Source organism: Hippoglossus hippoglossus, chromosome 24, assembly GCF_009819705.1.
Source record: "Hippoglossus hippoglossus isolate fHipHip1 chromosome 24, fHipHip1.pri, whole genome shotgun sequence".
Lineage (NCBI taxonomy): Eukaryota > Metazoa > Chordata > Actinopteri > Pleuronectiformes > Pleuronectidae > Hippoglossus > Hippoglossus hippoglossus.
This window is the reverse complement of record NC_047174.1, coordinates 5,462,219-5,484,151: the sequence shown is the minus strand read 5'-3', so window position 1 is coordinate 5,484,151 and position 21,933 is coordinate 5,462,219. Positions and strand designations below refer to the sequence as shown.

General features: G+C 44.8%; 1 protein-coding gene across 1 annotated transcript in view; it reads right to left on the bottom strand.

The window, feature by feature from the left end:
• Positions 1-21,933, bottom strand: part of LOC117758818 (beta/gamma crystallin domain-containing protein 1-like) — a 26,590-nt gene extending 4,657 nt beyond the window's left edge. The window contains exons 1-19 of the mRNA XM_034580784.1: positions 21,723-21,933; positions 21,485-21,556; positions 20,878-21,189; positions 19,805-20,724; positions 14,901-19,383; positions 14,464-14,637; positions 13,328-13,366; positions 12,543-12,661; positions 11,597-11,753; positions 11,210-11,349; positions 8,168-8,294; positions 6,983-7,018; positions 6,096-6,256; positions 5,777-5,900; positions 4,053-4,198; positions 2,670-2,796; positions 1,661-1,690; positions 1,391-1,503; positions 789-921 (exon numbers count right to left, since the gene is read on the bottom strand). Of these exons, the coding sequence (XP_034436675.1) occupies positions 789-921; positions 1,391-1,503; positions 1,661-1,690; positions 2,670-2,796; positions 4,053-4,198; positions 5,777-5,900; positions 6,096-6,256; positions 6,983-7,018; positions 8,168-8,294; positions 11,210-11,349; positions 11,597-11,753; positions 12,543-12,661; positions 13,328-13,366; positions 14,464-14,637; positions 14,901-19,383; positions 19,805-20,724; positions 20,878-21,189; positions 21,485-21,532 (7,389 nt within the window). The 5' untranslated portion in view covers positions 21,533-21,556; positions 21,723-21,933. The remainder of the gene's footprint in view (positions 1-788; positions 922-1,390; positions 1,504-1,660; positions 1,691-2,669; positions 2,797-4,052; positions 4,199-5,776; positions 5,901-6,095; positions 6,257-6,982; positions 7,019-8,167; positions 8,295-11,209; positions 11,350-11,596; positions 11,754-12,542; positions 12,662-13,327; positions 13,367-14,463; positions 14,638-14,900; positions 19,384-19,804; positions 20,725-20,877; positions 21,190-21,484; positions 21,557-21,722) is intronic.

Genomic DNA, 21,933 nt, shown 5'->3' with positions numbered 1-21,933 from the left:
TTTTTCACTCTATAAAAGTTTGTTTAAACTGTCTGTGTAATGTTGTTTATCTTTCGCATTATGCAAAACTATGAATAGTGCTATGCTATTTATGGATCCTTTAATTAGAGCCCTGTTTATCTATTTAAATCCTTCCTGCACACATTGTGGCCTGTAAAATTCAAAACTGAAACCTTTAAGCTGCTTATTTTTTAATCTTTATATTGATGGAAACAAGTGGCAAACACAGATAATCACTATAAGAGCAGCAGACATGGAGCCTAAAACCATCAAACTGTATATAAAGATGGAAGACACTACTCCACTTCATCCTGTTGTACAAAAATGAAACTGAAATATCCCCGGTGCCAACATCCTGAGCTTTTCAGCTTTGCACGTCATTTGGAGCCAGAGTTTGCAAAGAAGTGATTGTTGTGTGACCTTTCACCCAGTTTCTATCGCATCAATAACTAATTGAAACTAAACTTACCAGAAAAACTTGATCTTAAACTGCCTTAAATGTCAGAACATTTTATTCGATGTGACCTTAACCCATTCAATAACGTGGAGGAGGCCGGTTCAATGACCTGTGCTGCAGCCAGCCACCAGGGATCAACTTAAAGAAATACTTTTTTTTTTACAGTCTTGTACAAACTGTTAAACTATGTTATGCTAATAAACCAGTAAGACTGAAAGGATTAAAGTTGCAGCTGTAAAAAATCCGATACATTGAGCTGAAAGATGGTTTAGTTTGGTCGTAAGTTGGCGCAGCTTTAAATTACGCTGCCTTGGAAACTGCGACTACTTACAAAGCCGACAGTCTGCAGCGAGAGGATGGAGGAGCTGCCGTCAGCACAGCCCATCGACCTCAGGTCTGGGTAGCTCCCGATTTCTAACACATACATCCGGCCTGTGAACGCCTCAGCCTCAAACGCCACCCAGCTGAAAACACACACACACACACACACACACACACACACACACACACACACACACACACACACACACACACACACACACACACACACACACACACACACACACACACACACACACACACACACACACACACACACACAGAATGAGTCACTACATACAGTGTACACATTCAATTACTGCGAGCACACAGTGAGTTATGTACGTATGAATATGTATGATATATTATTTATGCTTGAGGGCAAATAGCCCACTGAGAATTTACGTGGATGCTGCATTATGAAAAATGGAAGATGTACACTATATCCCCCGCTGCTGCCACATGTGACATGTTTATAAGTGGAGCAGTCACAGCCTGCGGCCGCCTCGAGTACCACAGATACTGTCGGGGCATCACCGCTGGGGAAATTCAATAAGGGGGGGGGGCTCTGATCCAGTGTTTCAAAGACATATCTACGATTGAAATCCAACTCACTTGCCAGCCACAACCTTGCAGGAGGCCACAGAGAAGCCGTCTTGCAGGGAGGCGGCGCCGTCCTCCAGAGCCACGACGGAGCCTTGAAAACCGGGATCAGAGTAAAGCTGCACCTGGGGTACACACACAGACAGACACACAAACACACACACAGAGAGAACAATGAGCCTGAGTCATCCACTCTGAGCGTCTCTCACACTCCGCAGGATAAGACAGACAGTATCTCAGCAGGATTAGATGTGTTCTTTATGTTGTATTTAAATCGCCTACCTTAAACTTGGCTGCGTTCTCGAAATCATCCTGGAGAAAAAAAAAACAAGATAATGATGATGAGACTCATTTACAGCCACTGAACCACAGAAGATCATTAAAGTTAAAAATGGCTTTATTATTTCCACGCTATGTGTGTAACCAGAGCAGTGGTGGATGTGCAGGCTCAGACTTCAGACTTTTTAAGACCAGAATGAATTAAATTGAAAACCAATGTCAAGTGCGACAGATATGAAGAAACATCAGAGACCCAGAATTACTTAAGATAAGGTGAAGTGACCTGATGGAGTTTTTAAATCAAAAACCCACAAATATAAACCATGAACAAAATCAGAGGACAAAACCAAACAAAGGTCTTGTTTGGAGTTTTATCATAGCGCCCAAATATCTGTATTGTTGAGAAAGAACTACAAGACACAGAGACATTATAAAAGATGCATGCCGCCGAAACAAAAACGAATTTTAAAGCGCAAGGGAAGTTATTATTATTAAACTTTCTAAGGCCCCATGGAAACCTTGGTAGGAAGGACAAGGCCAACAATGATCGTTGGAGTTGGATTTGCTGCAGTTTGCGTGTTAAGTGTAAAACTAAATGCTTGTCAGTAGCCTCCGCAGTGAAGCTGTAACTCTGCAGAAGACTTTGCACGACATGTACGTCTGTTTGCCATCATCGTTCATGATGACTCACCTTCATCATCCGAGATGTTTATAACGTTCCAGTCTCATGACTCAAGTATTTTCCTCTCTAACCCCCGAGCAGATTGATTTATTCCTGTGTTTTTTGTGCCTTTGCCTTGTGCTGCCATAGAGATTTGGATTTAGCATGAATACTGTGCCTGGCCACGTGGCTACGTCTCTGGGGAAGTGAGAATACAGCTTCAATACTGGAAAAGTCCACAATTACTAATCATGGAAAGCAGTAAATCCGATTAATTTAACTTTGTTTCCAACAGGACAAAGTGACTGTATTTCATAACTTTCTCTGAGTCACAGTGTTTGTTTGTTTTACCAGAATGACAGTCATCGCTGAGGCAACTCTGGGCTGCAGCCCTCCCCAGTCCTCCGGGCTCCCATACAGGCCTTTCTCCAGGATGTAGGACTCGCCACAAAAGCCTGGTTCTTCAAACACCACCCAGCTGAGAGAGAGAAAACAGAGGAGGAGGAGGAGGAAGAGGAGGGTAATTACCCTTCAATTTGCACTGACATTCTTGTTTCTCCATTTTCATTTGCTCATAATTAGAAGACAAACACAGACACAAGACCCAAAAGTGTTTTTCATTTTTCATGCACAGACTGTCAACAGTTTTTGGTCGGAGTCCAAGTGGAAAATCTCCTCCCACGTGAGGCACTCCGCGGTTCTGTTATTCTTTGTGCAATCCTGTCAAATGTGTCATATCTCCGTGTCAGTTATTTCTGCTCCTCGTAGCGACAAGGGACCAGTGTTTGCATTTGTGGGTCCGTGTGTATCGTAACATGCGAGACGACAAAACAAGCCTCTTTTGCAAAAGCCTCGCTAAAGCCGAGCCAATGGGGACGCCTGGATGGACGACGGCACAACATGGGCGAGGCCGTGTAATCTAATAACAGGCTAGCAGCGCGGCAAGAATAGCCCTCAAATGGTGTAAGAGTCCTGCCTTCGAAACGACGGACGAAATGTTCCGCTCCATGTTATTCAGCCTCTTGTTAAGTCTCTCCCTAGGGCAGCGGCGATCAGCCTTGCATGTTGTGGCTTTCATTATTCTGATTTGCTTCTGGTTTTGTTTACTTCTGCTTGTTTTTCAGCTGACGACATCTTTACGAAGAAGAAAAGAAACACAGACTGAGCTCTGGATCTTTTCCTCTTGTAGGTTAACAACATCCAAACAGAAATGATTACTTTTAAAAAGATGTTCCGGCATCTAGGAACTCCTCCTCCTCCTCCTCCTCCTCCTCCTCCTCCTCCTCCACCACATCCTGCATTGTTATCACATTAATTCCCACTGTAAAAGGGTGTGATGCTCCAAGAACCTACTTTCGTTTGCAGGAAGTGAGGTGTGGCAAACTAAACATGAGTGAACTAGGAGCTCTGTGTCGACATGTCATCATGGGTGTGGCGCCCTGACTGCTACGCACCTGAGCTGCAGAAAATAAACCGCAAGACAGGTAATTATCACGCTGACGCATACAGGAGTGAATCTTAAAACATGTGCGGGGCTGTTGTCGTTTCTCAATGGAGGGGTTTGGTGAAACACAGGATGTCTTTAGTCCTGCAGTGGAAACACAGCCGAGGAATCCCAATAGACTAATTTGATCCAAATGAGTTAAATGACACGGTGAACCATCCTAACCCTCTCTTTGTCTCTTTGCCATTAACGCTCACGCTGCAGTGGAGGTTTAACACTTTGTCACTTACACGCCACCGATGACATCTATCGACTGCGTCTTCACGCCGTAGCCCGTGTCGTCCATGTTAATGACGGGCCCCGTGAGGTCTATGTTCACTCCCAGCTTCCCGAAATCTCTGTCGCTGAACATTTTCAGGTGGGGCGACAAGAAATCCTGCAAGAGGAAAGAAATCATCTGATGAGAATCTGAAGACCGAGCTACATTAAATATTTATAATAATAGTCAATACACTCCTCAAGCTGACTGTTATGAAACTTGATAAAGTGTCTGGTTTCCTCAGTTCAAACTAAGAATAACTTTTCACCCTCATTTTACTGTCGATTATTTGCCTTTTGATCTTAACTCCCTCAACGTTCAACCCGAAGTTTCGCTCTCGTCCTGCAGGGCAGTGGTTCTCAATCTATTCCTCATCACGTCTCATTAGGAAGCAGAAAAACAGTCAAGCACAGTATCCGAATACAATACAATACTAATTTTGATCAATCATTAATACTGGGAGAGTGGCAAACACGCCACATGAAGGTGGGAGGAGATTAAGGTGGTGACGGAGCAGCTTTGTCTTACTGTAGATAACAAACTCTTGTCTGACCAATGTTCTGATTGCATTTTTTAAAATGGCGAACAGCATATCTACTGCCTTAGAAAACTGTAACCTGTGTTACTGCAATAACTCAAAACAAGATCCGAGAGCCGTGTGGAGTTTGGAGCAAGATGTCGAAGTGAAATACAACTGATATAGAATAATACCATTTTAATTCTTCACTCTAATTGTCTGTTAAACTGTTTATCTGATGTGTTTGCTGTCCTGTAAAACAAATTGCCTCTCGGAGGACTTTGAGGTTTAAAGTTGGATCTCATTACATTGAAATAACATTATCCTCTCACTAATGTTCTTCTTTTGAGCAAATGAAAAATTCTTATCAGCCTGAATCTTATCAACCGTGTCAAAGAACCTGTTTGTTTGTCTTCCCATGAGTCATTTAAATTCTAATATGTGCATATTACCTCTGTTACCTCCCAGGCTGAGAAGCACTGCTCTCGGAGTAGACAAGTAAATCAATTTAACCAATGTATTAAACTAATATCGTGTGGTTTATGAAATACTGGACGACTCAAAGGCCAGAAGTGTCTGTCTATTTTATTTGACCCTCCAGTAGCAACTTCTGTCTGGGATAGAAAGACACATAGTTGTCTCGGCTTCAGTGAAATGATTTTACACTGAAGAGGAAGAGAAGAAGTACTCAAACATTTTTACTTAAGTAAAAGTGAAAGTATCACTCTTAACTCTTCTACTTGAGCAAAAGTGAGTTCTTGCTTTTTAAAATAAATATAAAGTACTTGCCAAGTGAAGCCTATCCCCTAATTCAACGATCTACTACATCATTGATATGTGAACTGTTTGTTTAATACAAGAATAAAACAAACACATGCTACTGAAAACATCTTGATGGGATTACCCCCCAGTTACCTGCCCGCTCTGATTGGATCAGTGGATCAATTCCCCCCTTGTTACTGATTACTTAAAAAATATATATATATAAAAAAAACTATGTGAAGCAGCGTATTGTAAAATTGTAGTGGAGTAAAAGTAAAAAGTACCTGAAAATAAATGTACTTCAGTAGTAAATGTACTTTGTTACATCTCCGTCACTGACAAAGTACAACCTTGGTGGTCAAACCATCATTTCAACCACGCTGGTGTACGGTGGGTTAGTGCGGCGTCGTACTCACAGTCAGTATTGGTCTGATTGACAGCAGCTGCTCCGAGCCCCCCCATTCGCTGCAGTCCAGGTACTCTCCTTCCTCCAGGATGTGCTGTTGGCCCTCGAACCCCGGCTGGCTGTAGCCCACCCAGCTGGAACAAGACATACGTGCGGGGGTTGGACGTGTGTTTGTAAACTGTGACTGGATTACATAACCTCCACATCTCCATCTGGCAGCAGGGTTGGCTGTGACTAGAAAATTCTGCTCCAAGCCAGACTGCCACCCAATTTGATTCTGTGCACATACGGAGAATGAAATATGATGCGAAGGGAGAGTTCAGACTCACAGTCCTCCGATGATCTTCAATGAACCCACAGCCTTCAGCTTGTTAGTGTCGAGGTTTTCAGCGTCTGCGGCAACGTCTACATCATCCTCGCAAAAGCTGAAAACATCACTGTCGATTTCCAAAAAGGAGCCTTCGAAGCCGGGCTGCTCATACACCACAGCCTGGAGCATAATGAGGACAGGAAGTACATTAAACCTGACTCATCATTTACACTGTGTGACAGAATAGACTGTAATGGAATTCAGCACTGTCCTTGAAACCACTTTGTCAACAAGATTGTACAAAAAAAAAAAAAAGACTCAATCGATTTCCCTGAGACTTGCTGGAAGGATGTGGTGCGGGTCAGAAAGAAAACGTTCAACTTCAGTACATTTTCTTTTTTCTTATAAATATATATGTTTTTTAAATCAGGCTTATTTAGGGAACTGATATCTAGTGTGTGTAGTTTGGACTGTGAGGCCTCGGTGGAGGCATGTGCTCTACTGCATCCCATTTGAGTTTAGAATGTTAATTATTAGTCAGCTGCACCTGATTCTTTCCAAAGAGTCAAATCAAATTTGACTGATGTTTTCTTTCTTGATGAATATGGAGCATTTCAAATCACAACATGTCCTTGGAGAAGATATTTGTGAGCACAACTTTGTCTTTTACTATGAAAAACACATCGTGGTAAAAGTAAAAAAAAAAAGAAATTACAGTTTGAAATCTCAATTTTTGTCTTGAAATAAAACAAAATCACAACCAGAGGAAAGAAATAGCCCATCATCTGCTAACCCTACATTTATAGATTCAACATAACATTGTTTACATTGACTTAATTATACTAAATATTTAAAAAAAAAGAAAAAAAAGAATCAACTCTTCAGGATGGAGAGACCTGTACATACCTTGACTTCATTGGGATTCTCCACTTTGAAAGTCCCCTGGAACAGACACATTATTATTAACATTTTTTTGTCTCTACTTAAATGAACACGAGACAGTCAACGATCATAATGTGTGTGTGCGTGTGAATGGGTAAAGTGCTTTCAAGGAAAGCTCCACATATGTAATGCATGTGACCATTCTGTTCAACAGTGACAAAAGAAAAAGGAACAGGTCCTGTAACTAATTTCTGCTCATTTCTCGACTGCCTCTGAGCAGAGAGCCAGACAGAGGCTATAGTCACAAAGGGAACCGCAACTACAAAGTGAAGCAGGTTGATTTCATGCAAACCACAAGAGCAAGATGAAAAGTCAGGAGATAATCACAGGCATTTGTATTTGTCCTCGAGTGACCCTCTGCTGTCGAGATGTTTCACTAAAACAAAGATATATCAGCTTCAGAGTGGTGCCAGTCAGGGAGTCACACTGGTGTTGAGGCTCAGGAGGAAAAGCGGGTGTCTAGTAATTGGCTCGTTACTGGTTTGATCACCGGCTCCTCCAAACAAAGTGTTCTGCAGTTGAGCAGTAAACTTTTCTCAACTTTTCAAGCAGCAAATCAAATCGTGTTTAAACAAACAGCCAAGGGCGGGCAATAGCCAGTCAAATCACGCCAATGCAAATACGGGTCCATGTAAAAATGAGCCTTGAGATAGTTGGTGAACCTTCATCTGCTTGTGGATGTTATTCCCTGTGTAGCATTGCTTTGACAGCTAGCACGAAAGCTAAGTTGTGTGTCTCAAGCAGAAAATTGTGATTGCTTGTTGCTGCTGTGACGGTAGTGGATGACTCCCATCCCCAAGCGGAGTCATACTGCAACATGTGCCTGTGAGTCCTGGGTCACTGCTCCGGATGCTGCATGAGTCAGTGTGAGAATGTGTGAATGAGACACACATTATAAAGTACTTTGAGTTGCCCATAGGTTCGGAAAAGCACTTTATAAATACAGACCATTTACCAAAGTCAGTGCGCTCCATCCTCTGTGAATCACTAATGTCTCTAAAAGAATTCATTGAAATTCAACCGTGCCTGAGATATTTTAGTCACGACCCACCAACCAGCATTCCTATAAGAACCACCGCACAAGCATGGCTGTAAAGAGCAAATGAACGTGTAGTGTCCTCTGCAGTGTACAATAAATGTCACACACACCATTCTCAGAGGTCTGAGAGATCCCACGAAGGGTGAGGGGAAACCCCAGGCCTCAGGAAAAGGGTACACTCCTGTCTCCAGCACAGCCAGCATACCCTGGAACCCCGGGTCACTGAACAGCAGCCACCTGCAGGACAGAGGAACATGTTGATTAAACGTTAAGCCAGAAGGTTTGTCTAGTTTGTGCCTCCTGGGAGTTTTAAAGGACACATATTATACGTTTTCTTTTTTTTTGATGATATATTTTATTGTGTTGAGTTCCGCACGTTAAAAAAAACCCAAAGTACGTGAAAAAGGAATCTCTTTACTCTTAAAACGCTTCATCAGTAGTCCGACAAAAACGTATGCATCATCACGATGTCATGTGACAACAATTCCCACCTCTAACTGCTTGTCTGCCACGCCCCCTAACAAAGCCACGTAAAGTGACATTTCCTAAATGGGCTAGAAGCGGTTGACCAATCACAACAGAGGGGACCAGCTAGCCAATCGGAGCAAACCGGGCTTTATCAGGCGGGGGGGCTTAAAGAGACAGAAGCTGAAAGTGTTTTAGAAAGAGGCTGAAAAGAGGAGCTGCAGCAATGGACAGTTTGAGCAAAGTGATGCGTTTTCTGAACATTAGAGCATCACAATCTTTCCAAGTAATAACCCAAATTAAAATGATTAACCTTTAAGGTTATTTAAAATAATCTTTTCAATTCACTGTGAGTCAAAACCTTGCATGACTTGTAAAGGAAGTCAGTGGCTCCTGTGTCCTTAAAACACAGATAAGTATGATTGATACCTTCTGCTCATTACATCATAAGTCAAGGGAGTATGTTAATTGGGTATTTTCTATCGACCTCAGATGTGAGGCACGCAACCAGAGCCGAGAACAAAATCTATTTGCTTTAAAATAAAACATCTTGGGAATGGTAAGCCTCAGTTCAAAGCATTTTTCTTAACAATTCACTTTTTACTGTGTCGGCAGCCGTTGTTGGAACTATGCCCCGACCTCTGGTATTCCGAGCCATTGTGTGGCACAGCTCAAAGCCACATACCGATCACCACATGTGAGCCTCTGGGGAGAAGAACATATACACCCAGCTCAGTCTGCCAGAGCGAGGAAACGATACCAAGAAGTGATGCCAACCTTATGGCGCTGAAGGACACATACTAGGAGGAGCAAATGAGTCAGTCTGCTCAGGGAAGTCAACCAAGCTGGGCCACAGTAAAAGCTACAGTACAACTGTCAGACGCAAAACTACGTACATCTGCTGAACAGTTGTTCCTCCAACTGTCGCAGAGGTAAATTATTAATAACTAAGCAGAGATGACACGGCAAGTTGTAAATTATGTTGAGGTTCTGGGAAATGATAAAACAATCCCCAAAATGGTAGGATTCTAGCGGAGGTGCGACTGCCAAGGTAAACCTACGAAAATAGCTGTGGGAAAAAGGTCTGCTGTCATTAACCTCGCCAGGGGCAGGGCACAAAACGTCCCGAATGCCTCCAGCTCTCATGTGGAAAAACACGCTCCCCTCTGCCAAATTCTCTCCGCACCTATGCCTGTTTCTCACTCAACCATCGGTCTACTTCTCAGTCTCCACCTCTGCACGTTTTCCAAGTGTGCCCACACCTTCTCTCTCTCTCCCGCTCTCTCACGTTCCTCTGACATGCAACGGCAGGAGAGACATTCTTGAGCAGTAAAATGAGCGTGAGTCCGACCAAAGACGAAGATAAACACTCAGGAGCTTAGTAATGATTATCATCTCTCAGCTATTTGTCAAAGTCAAACACTGAGGATCCCATTAAAACAGGCGGCTCAGCAGGCTCAACGTATTGAAGAGAAGAAAGTCTCCTCCTCCAGTTTGTCGCTATCAATACAAAAGTCACTGGAGTTGTCTCATTACTTGGTTTTCTGCTGCTGCAAAACAAAGGCACTCCTTCACTTTTCAGCGACTGAATGAATCGTATTTCAAATAAAATCAACCCCTCTTACTCCCTCTCGTATCAATCACCATAATTAGACCATTTGTCTTGTGATTGACTCGTGGGCCAATATTGCCGCAATACTCTTTGTGTGACTTCGGAGAGTTGTGTGCGTGATCAGATTAGCAAATGTGTAAAAGAATCTGCAAATGTGCATTCAGAATCTGTGTGCGCAGGAATCAGATTTGCGAACGTGTAGTTGAATCTGCAAACATGTGCATATAGATCTATGAATGTATAGATACATCTTTAAATGCATACATAGGTACTAATTGCTGAAAAGGTGTTTTGCTCGGCAGTTACAAATCAGTTGGGACTCCCATTTGGCTATCGTGATTTTTACTGCACTTCTGTGGTGTCTAAGTGGATATGCAAATGCGTGTGGAGATTTGTCCGTATCCACCGGTATTCAGAATGTTTTCTTTTTACCCTGAGGCAAGCACGGAGGCCATTTTCCATCAATTTTCCTGTGCACTTTGTGAAATAAATAAATAAATGACCAAAAGGAGGGTGCCAACCAAACTTGGGCATGGTTGCAAATGTCAGGGAGACAGCCTCCTCCAACAATCGATGGGTAAGTTACAAGGTGCAGGAAGCGGCGGCACGGTTAGCACCGCTGCCTCAGAGCAAGAAGGTCAAATCAGGGTTTTTCTCTGTGGAGTTTGCATCTCCTCGTGTCTGCGTGGGTTTTCTCTGACTACTCTGGCTTCCTCCCACAGTCCAAAGACATGATTAAATTAACCGTAGGTGTGAATGTGAATGTGAATGGTTGGTTATCTCTGTACATTGGTCTTGTGATACCCTGGCGACCCATACAGGGTATAACCCTGCCTTTGGGCCAATGTCAGCTGGGATTGGCTCCAGCTCCCTTTGACCCCCGAAAGTTAAACGGTATAGGATGGATGACAAAAGTGGCATTTGCAGATTCTTTTACAAGTCTGATCAAGCGCACACAGATTGAGATACAGTTACACAACCCTCCACAAACACACACAGCTCTATTCGTTGCTGTAACACATAGGTCATTCACGAAGATCTCAATGATTGGTTTCGCAGAGGCAGCCACACTTACACCCCAGAGTGCACTTGGATGGAAGCCGTGCTCAGCGGGACGCCAAACGAGCCCGTCTCTATTGTGTCATCGTGGTATGGTGTTACTCTCCCGTGGCCCTCTGGTTCAGTAAACAGATCAATATGGGGTATGCTGTAATCCTGCAGACGCGTGGAAACAAGCACAGTGATTATTAGCAGTGGCCCACACGGGTCCTTAAATCCTTCTTCACAATAACACCAAGTAAGGTCTTGACGTCTTATTCTTTTCTCTTCTGGAGGATTCAGGACTGAGGATCGATGGAGCAATTAGCTACTTTTTTTCGAAGGCCATGTGAGTCGGCAACAATGTGGATATTGAGATATTAAAAGGCCAGATGAGGTGGAAGCGTTTGATCGGTGCACTCACCCAGACAGCAAGTCGAACAGAGCCAATCAGCATGGGCGGGAGGTTTTGTGGTTCCGTCTCCGAAGCGGGCTCGGCCCACATGTTTGTCAGCTCTATCCCCCCCTCCTCCAAGGCGATGGTGCGGCCCTGGAAGTCGGGTTTCTCGTAGAGCACCCAGCTGTGGTGAGAAAACCAAAACATACAACATCATAAGACACAAGCACGTGATCCTAATACAGGATTAAAAGGTTTTAGCAATATTTTCTTAAATTTAAATGTTCTCTCTTGCTGAAAGTTGAAAGTGACAAATAGAGAGAAGCAATATCACTTATCTGTGAGTTTTAAAAAAACTGCAACAGCATCATCACCAATTTGGTTAATCTGTCACAGAACTGAAGTGTAAAAGTGACACTTTGCCCTCATAACACTGACATGTTTTCACTCTTTATGCTAAGCCAACGCGCCGCAGGCTGCAGATCTATATCTAACAGACTGTTATCAGAGCTGAATTGATTTTCTCCTCTAACTCTCCTCAAGAAAAAGGAACAATTGTGTTTCCCAAGATGCTAAATCCCTTTACACATCCGTCAAGAATAACAGTGGCTATATAGACAGTATTACAAGTAGTATGATTCCTCCATGCACTAACATGGAGGAGGCAGGGTTCATGATTACTGCAGGCTGACACCAGTTGGCATGTCATCCATCTTTATATACAATCTACAGTCTATTCAAATATAACAATAAAAGAAAAAGGGATTGAACTATCCGAGTGAAACCCCGCTGGCTCCTTATGTACAGTGAATAATTATATTTATCAATTGTGGAACTCTCAACGCAACTATTTCATTAAATTGTGACACATCCAGCAGCCATAACAATCAACACTTCGATCAATTCAAACTACACCTCAGTTCACAATTTTCTTCCCATTGTCCTTGAGTTCTGGTTGAATCCTGCGACTTACCATCCTCTGACAACCTTCACAGATATGAGGGGCGAGAGCTGCAGAGCCGTGGCATCTGCTACATCCCTGTGAATCTCATACGCTTGGCCACCGAACTCCGGTTTCTCAAATAACACCATCTGCGTAAAGAGATGAGGGGCAGTGTCAAAAAAAGATCAACACATTGGCCACGGAGAGAGAAAAGTAAATGGCAAAATGCATGACATGTGTACTGCATGATGATGACTCACTGTGCTGCAGAAGAGGAACTACAGTAAAGCACTTTCCTACATTTTTCTCCTGAGTTACAGTTACTGCTACACACACACACACACACTCATACTGCTAATGTGAGGCAGCACTTTACAATAAAGTAACATTTTAGTGCATGAGCTAAAAGGGGTTGCTCTTTAGACCTGGTAGTCAACAGCAACAACTTGGATCTCAAAAGCCTTTTCAAGCAGTGTGCTTCTTTTTTTTTTTTAAATGGCACTCATGACAGAAGATCCCCGGGAGAGAAACTGCGAACACTGCACAGCAGGGGAGTGAGTATCTCTCGTTCTACGACTGCAGTTGCACAACAATGAAAAACCACAAGTTTTCACTGCGTTGGCAGCGCTGTGTTCTGTGATTGTAATCACATCCAGCTGAGAACTTGCCCCACGCTGTTTTTTTTTAAATACGTTGTTTATCCTCAAGAACAGCGTATGAAAAGCAGATGTTTCCAGAGAACACAGAGTTGTCTGTCCAGAGTCCTGCCTCCATCTTGTTTCTGCTCTAAGTGGGCCAAGCTGCGTCTACTGTACCTTTCCAGGCCGCTTGTGAAATCCCTTGTCGACTCTTATCTGGAATGCAGAAACACAGAATTACCATGGGGACAAAGTTGGAAGTGCACGACAAACATCTGTAAAATGCCAGAAATGTTGACCTGCACTCTGCTTTGTGCAGCAGCCCTGTGTCTGTTGACTGTCCTGACCGACCTTTAGTTTACTTCTCGAGACAGAGTCAGTCCACAGAGGCTGTTTTACACTTGAATTCAAAGCATTGCACGTAGAAGCAGAGCGAGTAGAAAGAAGGTGTTTGAATGTGCTCGCACATTTGGCAGCTTTCAAGTTGACGGATTCAAATGTCAGTAAAGAGAAACTGAAAAAACGTCAATAACAACAATTGAAAAGCTCAATAACAGTTTTTTTCATCAAATTATTTGAGGAAATGCCAGATCACTTGTTTGCTTTTGTTTTTCGACTGTTGGTCGGACAAAATGTGTCTTCTGGCAAACTCACAGTTTAACATATTTGAATAACAATCACTTCTATCAGTATTAAATAAATTGTTGCTGGTGTGAAATTGGGTTTTTGTTTATCGTGTTCATGAGATGAATTCACATGAAGCTCAGAGTCCTCGAGTTGTGACATGTTTGCTGATGTTTTCAGAAACGCTTGAGGCCACTGAATTTATCTTGTTGTTGGTTGGAAAGTAAAAGTATTTTATTGTCTGGAGTCTTTCTTTTGAATTGTATAATGCGTCTGAATAAAACAGCCTCCTCTTTTTTCCCTGTGTCACAATGACTTTGAATTCCCTGCAGCAGGTTACCTGACTGCTCGCTTGCTCCTGCATCATAACCACAAGTTCCATTTGAAAGCAGCAATTTACTCTGGTTTACATGAGTATGTAATTAGTATGAATTATATACTTTTTTTCATGGAAATGATACAGCCCTAAACACATATAGTAATTGTCACTAGTACAAATTCAATCAAAGAGACAAATTAGACAAATCTCCAGAGGTAGTGTGAATAGAGAAGCTTTGGACATGTGGTGCAGCTTTAACAGAAATATCAGTAATAATAAATAGTGTCTCCAAGTGCAGCTGGCGGCTAATGCCCATATACATGTGTTAATTTGTGATATATACGATTTAACGCGTGTGTGGCTCACTGACATGATGAGCAGGTTTCTCATGCGGCTGAGCCAGAGGCCTCTCAGGCAGAGCAGGATGTTTGTTCGGAGGAATCCCAGGGAAACGTGGAGGAACAGCCTCAGGAAGCAGCGGACCTGGTTTTACAGCCATGTCTGCTTCACCTCCAGGAACCACAGTCGTCATTTTCTCGACAACCTGAGACAAAGACAAGTTTATTGTGATTCTCTACAGATAAAAATGTCCTCAGATGACTTGCATCGCCATTTGGAAACATTAGAAACTTCCATTAGACAATGATCACACTCTGATTGTTGTTGTAGCTTGTGTAGCTTTGCTTCACTTCAACTTGTCTGAGCTTGTGAAAGGTATTTTTACCAGTGAAAATCTCAGTTATGAGGACAAGCACATTTACAACCAGGTCGTCTTTAAGCAGTGAAGTTAATGTAAAGAAAACAAACCTTTCTATTGACTTCCTCTTGTCCTTGTGTGCTTAGCACTGGTTTTGCTGGTTCCCGCTGGAGGAACTTCTCCAAATAGTCTGGCAGCTTGATGTCGTTAAAGGAAGGAAGCGGAGGACCTGAGTCATTGACCACAGCCTCCGCGGCCTGGGCTTCCTCTCTGCCGCTCAGGGCAGAGCTCTGCTTGGCCAGTGTGTCTTTGACTGGTGCGTGGGCCGTCGGGCTTGGCATGGGTGGAGGGCTCAGCTGGTGGGGGCTGGTGGGAGAAACATCCCCAGAGCTGCTGGCGTCCGCCTGTGTTTGAGCTCCGTTCCTCTTCCCTCTGAAGCTGGTGGAGGTGAGGCTGCTGAGGACACAGCTCCCCTCCAAGCGAGACTTCACCCTGACCTTATTGTCTTTCTCCTCTTTGTCATCATCCTCATCATTCACTGGGGTTTTCTCCCTGTGCCGAGAGTCGTTCTCCAGGCTGCTGAGCAGCAGGCACCTATCGGCCAAACTGGCCCTTGCGGGCTTCACAGCAGATTTCTTCTCGGTTTTCTTGAGCTTGGCTAACATGCTCGGCATTTCGTAGTTGAACTGATCCTTCTTCCTCAAGCCGAACTTAAACTCCTCGGGGTCAAACGTCTTTTCGAAGCGGGCCTCTTTGATCGCCGGCATGGCAAAGAGGGGCTGAGGTGGCCTAAGCTGGGTGTGTTTGCGTGGCGGGAAGGAGAAGGGGGCGCAAAGTTTCTTGATCTTCTCGACGAAATCTTCGTCGTCCAGATCAGTGTCCAGGAGGTTGCTTTCACTCCCAGAATAGCTCAGTTTGGGCTCGGAGACTTTAAGCCTCCGTTTGGGGAAGTCCACATCCAGCCAGCTCGAGGGAGCGTCTTGTTGTCTCGTAGCATCGTCTCTGCTTAGTCCCCGCGGCAAATGGAGCTTCTTCATGGGCGAACGCTGGGGTGACCCTGGGGTCAGTTTCTCAGCCTCTGGGGAAGTGGGTGCTTTTTGACTCGGCTTGTTATCGCCTGCTTCCTTTTTGACTGTGAGGAGCTGTGAATGTGACAAGACGTCACCATTAGGAACTAGAGGACGCTCGTTTGGTAGCGGCCTGGATGTTTCCTCAGCTGTCCTCTCTGTCTCATGAACTGTGGGTTTTAAAGCGTTACTATCAGGACGGCGCTGGGCTTTTTCTTCTGTGCTCATGCGAGTAGAGCTCGGGACTAGTTTTGCTACATCTCCTGAGATTTTCTCCTCTGAGAGCTCTGCTTTAACAGTGGTTTTCCTGTCATCCTGCCCTGCTCTCGGGCTTCTCTTAGGTTTAGAGACAGAAATAGGAGAAGGCTCTTCCTTTGCCATATTGCCAGTCTGTACATTTATCAGAGCTGGAGTGTAATTGGAGGCTTTTATGGACACCTCCTCGGCCGCTGCTTTTGCTTTGGAATTAGGCTCGGAGCTGGAGAACTCGACATCATTAGCTCTGTCTGTATGTGAGTCATCGAGCGAATGCTTCGTTTTTTCCACTGATACAGAATTAGGCTGTGGTTCGGCTGCAATGACCACGGGACCTACTTCTGTTCCAGAGCTTTCTGTTCGCACTTTTGTTTCTATTGCTCCCTTCAAAGGCCCTTTATCAGGCTTGGTCTGACTCACCGCCTCATTAGCCTCGACGACGGCACAAATATCACCTTTTTGACCTTTGTGATCGTCTGATGATCTGCTGGTCTTTTCTGATGCCTCTGGTTTGTCAGCTTCCTGTTTTGTCCTGTCTTTTATGTGCTCCTCTTTTCTTTCAGCGACTTTTCTTTCATCGCCCTTCGCAGCCTTTCCCTCCTTCCCCGAGTCACCTTGACCACCCGCTGTCTTGGAATCTGAACGCTGGAGCAGCTGTGTTTTATCTTTGTCTTTCTTCTCAGTCTGATTTGCATTTTCACTCCCTGACTTCTCTTGCCTCTCGGCATCCTCCCACTCAGTCGGCTTTATCGAGTCCGTGTTCTTGTCTTGAGGTTGCGATTTTTGCCCTTTGTCTCTCTGACCGGGCTGCCTCACTTTTTCTTTGCTTCTCGAGTCGTGTTGAACAGCACACTCTTTATCAAATTTGAGGTTTTCAACTGCTGAGGCCTGCTCCTTCGAGGGAGGCTGGTCAGCAGAGGGTGAGGGGGCTGAATTCTCCCCGCTGCCCTTGGAGGCCTTTTCTCTCTCCTGTGTGAACACCAGACCCCCGGCCTTTTCCTCCTTTCGGGGTAAAGTTACAGGATCCTTGTCAATGGGCTTCCTTGTTCCTCTGTTACGAGCGGGGGCATCAGGTTCGTCTCTGTTGACAGACGGATCAGGGAGTCCCTTCTGTGCGTTCGCTGGTTTGTCAACATTCTTCTTTGTAAGTGAGGAGTCAACCTGTTTTTTCAGTTTTTCAGAAACATCCGCTTCCTTTTTAAAAGCTTTTTGTTTGGCATCAGACAGCGACGGTTTTTCTGATGTGTTTCCTTCATCAGATGAGGATGAAACTTTGGCTGTGAGCTTTTTGGAGGCAGACACCACTGTATTATCCACCTGCTCTCTGACCTCTGTCTTACGTGTGGGTTTGTTTTCACTTTTCGGGCTGATGGGACTTGTAGGCTCTCTGGGTGTAGATCTGTTTCCACTGTTTGAGCTGATGGTGGTTGTCGTCTCTCTGGGTGTAGATTTGTTTTCGCTATTTGGGCTGATGGGACTTGTAGGCTCTCTGGGTGTAGATTTGTTTTCACTTTTCAGAGTGATGGGAGTTGGAGGCTCTCTGGGTGTAGATTTGTTTTCACTTTTCAGAGTGATGGGAGTTGGAGGCTCTCTGGGTGTAGATTTGTTTTCACTTTTCAGAGTGATGGGAGTTGGAGGCTCTCTGGGTGTAGATTTGTTTTCACTTTTCAGAGTGATGGGAGTTGGAGGCTCTCTGGGTGTAGATTTGTTTTCACTTTTCAGAGTGATGGGAGTTGGAGGCTCTCTGGGTGTAGATTTGTTTTCACCTTTCGGGCTGATGGGACTTGTAGGCTCTCTGGGTGAAGATTTGTTTTCACTTTTCAGAGTGATGGGAGTTGGAGGCTCTCTGGGTGTAGATCTGTTTTCACCTTTCGGGCTGATGGGACTTGTAGGCTCTCTGGGTGTAGATCTGTTTCCACTGTTTGAGCTGATGGGACTTGTAGGCTCTCTGGGTGTAGATTTGTTTTCACCTTTCGGGCTGATGGGACTTGTAGTCTCTCTGGGTGTAGATTTATTTTCACCTTTCGGGCTGATGGTGGTTGTAGGCTCTCTGGGTGTAGATTTATTTTCACTTTTCAGAGTGATGGGAGTTGGAGGCTCTCTGGGTGTAGATCTGTTTTCACCTTTCGGGCTGATGGGACTTGTAGGCTCTCTGGGTGTAGATCTGTTTCCACTGTTTGAGCTGATGGGACTTGTAGGCTCTCTGGGTGTAGATTTGTTTTCACCTTTCGGGCTGATGGGACTTGTAGTCTCTCTGGGTGTAGATTTATTTTCACCTTTCGGGCTGATGGTGGTTGTAGGCTCTCTGGGTGTAGATCTGTTTCCACTGTTTGAGCTGGTGGTGGTTGTAGTTTCTCTAGGTCTAGATATGTTTTCACTGTTTGGGCTGATGGGACTTGTAGGGTCTCTGGGTGTAGATCTGTTTTCACTGTCTGGGCTGAGGGGACTTGTAGTTTCTCTAGGTCTAGATCTGTTTTCACTGTTTGGGCTGATGGGACTTGTAGTTTCTCTGGGTGTAGATCTGTTTTCGCTGTCTGGGCTGAGGGGACTTTTAGGATCTCTGCTTTTCCTTCTTTTAGAGCGCGACCCCGTTCTGCTCGGACCCTTGGGCAGCTGACTAATGTCACCAGTGGTTTCTGAAGAATCAGCCGTTACTTTAGCCGATATGTCTGACTCAATGCTCTTAGGTTTCACACCCTGATCTCCTGCTTTATAGGTCGCTGTGTCTGTTTTCTTAGAGTCTGTCGGTTGATCCTTTGGAATGGAAATATTTACCCCTACGGACGTGGTATCTCGTCCATCAGGTTTTATTGTTATCTCTGACTTGGCTGTTTTCGCATCCAGTTTACCCTGACTGTCCCGTTCTGGCAACTCTACGGCAGGGGCTGCCAAAGAGGATGTGGATTTTTGAGACATTCCTGTCATGGTTTGCTTCTGTGGCAGTGCAGGCTTAGCCTCTGACTTCGAGGCCTCCGTTAAGTTCCTCACTCGTTCCTTGATTGTCATTGGTTTCTCCCCAACCAGTGGCCCGGCCTTGGACTTGATCGTGTCGTGGCGTTCGGCCGATTTTGACCTCTGGAATGACAACTCGGGAATTGCTTTCAGCCTGTCTGTGGCTCTCCTGACCGGAGAGACGTCGGCGCTTCTCGGGGTTTGGAAGGTCTTCTTGAAGCCCTCCACCCCCTGCTGGCGCTCAAAGAGGCTGATTTTATCTGTGATCCGACCGACGACTTGTTTTGGCTCCTCTGCGGTTTTCTTCGGATCTTGTAGTCTGTGTATGAAAAGAGGTAAATAAGGTCTTAAGGCAAACATATTTTAATACTTTATAGAATTTTAAACATTCAAAGTTGATTTTTGACCTATTTTTGTATAAGAGCCTCATTATTCACCCAGCCCATATTTAACGTGAACTATACTTCATAGTGCTAATCTTTAAGCATTAGGCTGTACTGTATGCTGTGACTCACACTACTGCTTCATTGTGGATACACCTGTCATTTTCCACCCACAGCACACACATTCCCTGCTTTGACAGTGATGTTGTGCCAGACAAAAGCCTGACAGGTAGGTTTGCTTATGTTGGGAGGTGCATTAGCAGAACAATAGAACATCTATTCAAATAAAGTGAAATTATATTCTCAGTTTCATTCATTCACAAATCAAACATTGGTCTCGGTCTAACTTTAACTCACCTTGCATTAGTCTCCGGTTTGGGTTTTTCCTTTTCTTCGCCTTGGTTATTCTTTAACTTAGATTTATAATCCTGGCCGTCTCCCGCTGGATTTTGCCCGGGTTTCAGCGGCACATGTTTACTAAAGAACTTCACCTCGCTCCGGGAAACCTTCATACTCCTGCGTTTAGACTCCGGCGTCTCCGTCTTCCTCTCCACTTTGTAAAGGCTGCTGTCCTCCTCCATGTCTGCGTCCCCATCAACCGCCCGCACCAGAGTGTCTGCAACGACTGAGTTTGAATCCTGGAAGCTGTCCAATTGCTTGTCGCTATCAGAGCAGGAAGTCTTGTTTTCCCCTCCCTTAGGCAAGGCCTGAGAGGTGAGGTTTAGATTGGGGGAGGAGTTTTCAGACGGCTCTCCCATGTGAGTGCTTGGACTTTTGCCCTGAGCACTGGTCACTGGGTTATCTGATGAGAGGGAACCCTCTGGGACAGGCTGTGCACTGGGAGGCATTTTCTCCTGGGGGCTGCTCCCCCCATCTCCCTGAGAGTTCTTTCTCTGTCTCCTCTTGGCTGGATTTTTACGCCCCATGCTGTCTGCCTCTGTTTGCTCTTGATCAAGTTCAGGCTCTAACTCTGGGTCTTTGTGTGATTTCCGTGGCACTCCCACTGGATCGCTGTAATAACTCTGTGCCTCAGCTGCAGGCCTCACATTTGTCCCTCTGCTCTCTGCACTTGTTGAGGTTGGGCTGTTTGGTAGATCTAAACTAGGGGATGATTTTGTCTTTTGGAGGATCTGTAGGCTTTTTGGGACTTTAGTGCGAACGACTTCCTTTGTTGTGTCCTGGCCGTGGTGAAACACGCTGGTGTCCTCCAGGTACACATGGAGCCTCCTGCCTGCCTGGGCCTGTGCTTGTCTCTGGGTGTGGGCCCGGTCAGCGCCCTGTTCAGAGGAGGAAAAGAGATGTGTCAGATGACTGGCATTCCTCTCAGGATTCCCACTCGCTGAAGCACCCTGGCTGCTCTCCTCCCTCCCCTCCCTCTCCACAAACTCCTCCTCCTTTGGACCTCCCTCTCCTGTCTCAGTGCTACTCACAGCAGAGTCGTGTCTGCGGGCAGACTGTGTGGCGTCCCTCCTCTCACAAAGGAAACTGTCTCTGGAGAGTCCCAGCGTATTGGGACCAGAGCTGTGGTCCTTCTCCTCCTCCTTCTCCTTCCACTGTTGTTCCCCCGCCCAGGGTCTCACAGACTCCTCACTCTCCTTGCCTTCCCCTGACCAACGAGCCTGATCACTGGTTGGGGAGTCATCTTCAGTGGGACTCTTTGGACCCTTTGCCTTCCATGGAGATAACCAGCTCCCAATACGGCCCAGGACCCCGGTGCTCGGCTGCTCGTCGGGGGTCTCAGACTAAACCAAAACGGAGAAACAACTCACATTAATTCCTGCTTACGAGTGTGCATCTGCAGTCAGTAAACATGCATATTTCAATATGAACATGTGCAAACTATCACGAGTAGTTACACATGATTATGCAAATATCATTAACGGTCAATGAACAAAGGGAGGGAGTGCAGGCTTGGCATCAAGAGTAAATATAGGTCGGGATTATTTGTTCACAGACATTTTTTTTTTGTTTTAGTACGGCCATGCATCTCTCAGCACAGCAAATACATGCAGGAGAGCTTATAACCTGTGAGCTTACCGTGGAAAATACCATATCATTCAGACTCTTTATGTAGGTGTTGAACATGATTTTGGTTTAGAACAAAAACTCCTACAGAGCATAAAACAAAAACAAAATCATTCCACCAGGATAATCAATATAGCAGAGAGAAAGAGAAGAAGTTCACCATTAATTCTGCCTCAGCAAAGTGAAAGATCCGATCACAAATCTGTACTTAGGAGCAATACTAGCTGTAATTACAAAAAAATCGACTCACCCTTAATTAGACATTGAAGAAAAGTTTTCTCCCCCCCTGCAGCAGGTAAAGATCTCTCAGTTTGTACAGTTTGAAATCTGCTTCATGGTGTTTGTCAATCAGAAGTTCAGTTTAATCCTCCCAGAATCCAGTGAAGCATCCACAACTGCACGTGTGTGTTAGACTGAGGCATTGGAGATATGAGTGGAGCTGAAGTTCTGCCCCTCCACAC